Source organism: Myotis brandtii, unplaced genomic scaffold (assembly GCF_000412655.1).
Source record: "Myotis brandtii unplaced genomic scaffold, ASM41265v1 scaffold457, whole genome shotgun sequence".
Classification (NCBI taxonomy): Eukaryota; Metazoa; Chordata; class Mammalia; order Chiroptera; family Vespertilionidae; genus Myotis; species Myotis brandtii.
In genome coordinates, this window is record NW_005367475.1 from 675,951 (window position 1) to 681,007 (window position 5,057).

A 5,057-nucleotide genomic window follows, 5' to 3' on the forward strand; every position below is an offset into this window, starting at 1 on the left:
GGCGACCCCTGTGAAAGGGTCGTTCGACCCCCAAAGGGGTCGCGACCCACAGGTTGAGAACTGCTGCACTAGACAGTGGTGTCAATGGGACATGGTTTTTGCTTGGTGGATGCCTGGGGCTGAGTTTTCTGAGTATAGACTCTGGAAATCCACCTGTGAGAGAGGCAGAATTAGGCAGAAGGAAAAGTTGACTCACAGTCCTATGGACACTGAGACCTCAGCTGATTTACTAGGGACTCTGGAGCTTGGGTGTCCATTCTGAATGGGCCCAAATTAAGGCAAAAGTGCCTAGCCTTTGTATCTCTACATTATTTGTGTCTGCTCCCTGGGAAGGGGTGTAAACTTGGATAAGACAGTTCCCAGGAACTGACACAAGACGGTAGCCTAGGCAATCTGTAGGGAGGGGCTCGGCTGTGAGCAGTCAGCAGCTAATATTCTCAGCAACTAGGGCTTGGGGGTGTACACCCTGAAGAGGGGTTCTAGACAAAGCACTACACTATCTACTGCAGTGCCAAAAGATCTTCCGTTTACTTTAGGACATGCTTTATTTTAGGGGCCTGTAGGTTTATTACCCATTCCTTAGTTCACAAATAACTAGTTAATTTCAACTATGGGATGTGCAAAGCATTGTGCGAACTGGTGCAGATGGTGGGTTTTAGGAGTGGATGCAAAGGTGTAGATTCATGTACTCAGTGCCCAGGTCTCCTCTGTACTGCAGGGGGCCAAGGAAATTCATTCTCAGGTGGAACTGAGTCCCATTTCCTGCGTGTTCCTTCTCCTCCTTGAAAGATTAAGCCCGATTGCCTTTCCTTTTCTCAGATACCTTTCTAGCTTTCTCTTCCCCTTCTCTAGGCCCTGAAAGAGTAGGAAACAATCCCCAATACCAGTTCCTTTCAAAGAAGCCCAGAGACAATGTAAAAGTCACAGAGGGTTAAGGAACCTTACAAATTTCTCAACAGACCTTGGCCTTTGAACCACAGTTCCTGAAGAACCCTTTGCTGATCCCCCAAGCCCCATGCTTTCTGGCTCTTGTATGACTCTCTAGAGTTCATAAAACAATGCTTTCTTAAACGTTTTATTTTAGAGAGAGAAAGAGGAAGGGAAAGAGAAGCATTGATTTGTTGTTCTGCTTATTTTTTGCATTCATTGGTTGCTTCTTGTATGTGCCCTGACTGGGGATTGAACCCAAAACCTTGGTGTATCCGGACGTTGCTCTAACCAACCGAACTACCTGGCCGTGGCTAAAACAACACTTCCCTCGGTCCCTACCCTTCTCCTTCATTGGGCAAGGCTGCCTTTCCAGCATTTAGGCTTAAAGAGACAGTAGGAGACAAAGAATTGTGGATCCATGCCATAGCCAGGACTTAGGATGTCATCGAGATAGGCCCAACGTTAAAGAGCTAAATCAGCGGTTCTCAACCTGCTAGTCGCGACCCCTTTGGGGGTCGAACGACCCTTTCACAGGGATCGCCTAAGACCATCAGAAAACACATATATAATTACATATTGTTTTTGTGATTAATCACTATGCTTTAATTATGTTCAATTTGTAACAATGAAAATACATCCTGCATATCAGATATTTACATTATGATTCATAACAGTAGCAAAATTACAGTTATGCAGTAGCAATGAAAATAATTTTATGGTTGGGGGGTCACCACAACATGAGGAACTGTATTAAAGGGTCGCGGCATTAGGAAGGTTGAGAACCACTGAGCTAAATTAATGAAACAAGGAGGTCATTAGACTGAGGTGGCTCTGATACTGTGGCGACCTCCACGAACAAACCCAAATCTAAGTCTGTAAATACCTCAAGATTACAAAATCAAAACCACTAAGGACAACCAATCACAAACAGCCAACTAGGCTTCCGCTGTAGCCAATCAAATAATGTCTTTCCTTTGTTTCTGCACCTTCGCTACGTCATTCATTCCTTGGCTTCTTGTAGGTGGAGCACTCCTAACCACTTCTTGGCCACGCCCGATTAGCATAGATTTTTGTTCAAATAAACTCTTAAATTTTTTTAACAGAATGCACCACCCCCCCACCCCTTCCAATATCTGGGTGAAATCAACTAACAAAGGATAAGGGAAATCCTTTCCCAGACCTCCCCTCAGTTTATTTGTTTGGCAAATAATCATTCAAATCTGGTTATTATTTCTTTCAAGGGTATGTTTTTAGAAAATACAAAAAAAAAATACTGTTTCTACTTTTATTTTGATGTTAAATATAAAAGATCCATTTTCTTTCCTTTTTTTTTTTTTGCTGGCTATTCAGCTAGAGATCTTTAAATTATAATTCTAGTGTCGAACAGTATAATAATTCCTTTAAAAACATGCCAACAAATGGAACATATTAAACTCTACAAATGCATAGGCCTAGCTTAGTTTTCAGCTAAAAAATGTGTAGCTCCAGTCACAGGGCTGGCTGGTAGGTGAGGAGGGTTTGCAAGGACTTTTGATGGTGAGATAAAAGGCTTTTCTTTTTGTTTTTCTACTCCTTTCCCTCAAGGAACACACCTTTGTGTGCTCTGCCTAACAAAGGAATTTCCCAATTTCATAGTGGAATTTGGTGGGGGGTGGGAGGGAGAATGTGTAGACTGATATCTATATATGCCTGCAAAGCTGGCTTCAAACCACACAAGGATTAAAAAAAAAAAAAAAAAAAAAAAAAAATGTGATTTTGCAATACACTGATTGGAGAAAAAACTCTGACATTGAGCATTAGCAATAAAAATAGCAACAACTGAATCCAAAAGGGTTTGGGATTCCTTTAGTTTCTATTTGGTGTAAGAATAATATTTCTTTGTTCTGTCTTTTCTTATCTACAGCACTCAAATAATAGCTTATTTCATTTTTGCAGTCAAATTACTTCTTCTATTGTTGCCCAGAGCGAAGTGGTGCCCAAGACAGCCTTACATATGTAGAATAATAGGAGGAACATTTGTACTGCTTTTTTTTTTGGAAGAGGGGTAGTGTTATTTTTAAAAAAAACACACCTTACACTAAAATTTGTTTTTCCTGTGACATGGACTTATTTCATCAAATGGACTAAGATGGGTGCTTTGCTTTTAACTATTGGTCTACCTGGCAGAGGGGTTCCTCTGAAATCCTCTTTGTAAAAATAGAACCGAGATAATTTGCAAGAAATTATCTTTTACCTTGGGTTGTTTATGTATTTTTTAAAGCAGATGCAATGTTATCTATTGCCATTTTTGCAAATGATGAATTGTGCTTTCAAACTAATTTCCTCCAGCCGAGGCTGGACCAAAACACTGGGCTTTGCACAAAGCCCTGCTCCAAAAGTATTTGGCATTTTGAAGCCAGGAGGCAGTTCTACACCCAGGACACTTTCTGATAAGCAATTCAGACTTCAGTGCAATTCTGACCATTCAAACACTGCTGTGCTGTGCTTTCAACTCTTTAAGGGAAGGGAATGGGGGAGGGGCAAGGCTGCATTTGAACTAAACAAAGATTTCAAATCTAGGAAACCTAGGATTTACTCTGGTATGCACATTATGAAATTCCATATATTGTACTATGTGTAGCGTTATCAAGATTTCCGATAAGCAGGTCTTTGGATACTATTCAATGCATGTAATGTTTTCTTCACATGCATATTAATAAGGGCCCACTTTTAGGAGAAGAAAGAAGGCCTCCTTTCAAATGAAATCAAGCCCAGGTAAAGTTGAAACTCAACCCACAGAGTACTGGCACCGTTTTCAGGCTAAAAGAAGATGAGATTCAATTTCATCATCTTGTAACAGTGATAAATGTGAGGCCGTGGCTGGCAACATTTGCAGATTACATAGGTCTTTCTAAATACGCGGAAATATGTGCCCCAATTTATGTGCAACTCCAAACAATTTGCTGTTTGAAATGAAAGACCAACAACTCTTCTGTGAGACAATCATCTGGTTCATTTACATGAAAAGCCTTAAATAGCAAAAATGCTACTTCAATTTACATCACACCGTGTCCCCACAACGAACAATGGCTTCCTCAATGGCAGTTAATGCAAAGGAGAGGCACACTGAGATTTAAAAAACCAACTTCCCAGCACTTTGCAAATATTAAGCAATTAACCTAATTTAAAATAAAGCACACACACAAAAAAAACGCTTCCTGTGCTGGGAGTTTTCACTGCGACAGGAGTGAGCCTTTTGAAGAGGTTATGGTGGTATTTTTTTCAGATCCTTCTATTTTGTACGATTTCTAGGGTACGCACAATGAGCTTGGCATAGGTTTTCTCGTTTTAAAAGACCCCATTGAGTGCAGGTGTGTGAACCACGTAGGAACCAGGACACGGGGCTGGATAAATAGCCGTCCCGATGTGGTGGTAATATATTGTGTCTGTCGGATGTGTTGACGATTATGCACCTCTGTGGGCTTTAGGGGGTTTATTTATACATATGTATCCTTTTGTGTCCTGAAGGCTATGGCCACCTGCTGTATGCACAATATGTGCTTGTTACCTTTGTACACCACCTCCCTTCTTGAATTTAAAGACCTGGCTATTACTTGTTTACTCAATATCATTCCCCCATTAAAAAAAAAACAAAAAACCTGCATGAACCGAACATGCCATGTTTCAATTTGGCCCCAGTGGCTTTTTCTCTGAAAGCAAAAACGTGTCTTTTTTACACCAGGGCTTTCTCCCCACCCCAGGGGGTGTCTTCCATTCCTTTGTGGCTCAGTTGAAGGCGAAAAGGGCTCCCAGCCACGAACTACAGCGAAGAGAGCCCCTTCGTCCACTTGCAGGGAGCATCTCCCACTGCCTTTATCTGAAGATAGCGTGCTCTCTTCTTACTGATTTGCCACCATTGCGAGGATCGCAAACACCACCTTGGCTTCAAGATCCCGGGTGGAGGCTCACGGTCCTTCTCAACCAGCTCTGGCGAGGCCTTGCTTCCTTCCACTCCAGTAAGTTGCGGCTTGGGGCCATGGCAAGGACTGGGTGAGCCTGACATGTCGTTTGAAAAAAAAAAAAAAAAAAAAGCAGCAGCAGCCCTCCCTCCATCCCCTCACCACCACCACCACCCCGCTCTCCGGGGC

The 5,057-nt window shown here is 42.1% G+C and overlaps 1 protein-coding gene across 3 annotated transcripts in view; it reads left to right on the top strand.

Moving 5' to 3' along the window:
• The first annotated feature begins 324 nt into the window (after positions 1-324).
• Positions 325-5,057, top strand: part of ZNF532 (zinc finger protein 532) — a 103,054-nt gene continuing 98,321 nt past the window's right edge. Inside the window, exon 1 of one of the 3 annotated variants that reach the window (XM_014546932.1) lies at positions 325-335. Coding sequence is in view for 1 of the 3 variants with exons in the window: in XM_014546935.1 (XP_014402421.1) it covers positions 4,589-4,925 (337 nt within the window). In the remaining 2 variants the exon portion in view is untranslated. Of the gene's footprint in view, positions 336-4,167; positions 4,926-5,057 lie in introns of those variants that run through there. The other 2 variants (XM_014546935.1, XM_014546934.1) reach the window with 2 other exon arrangements.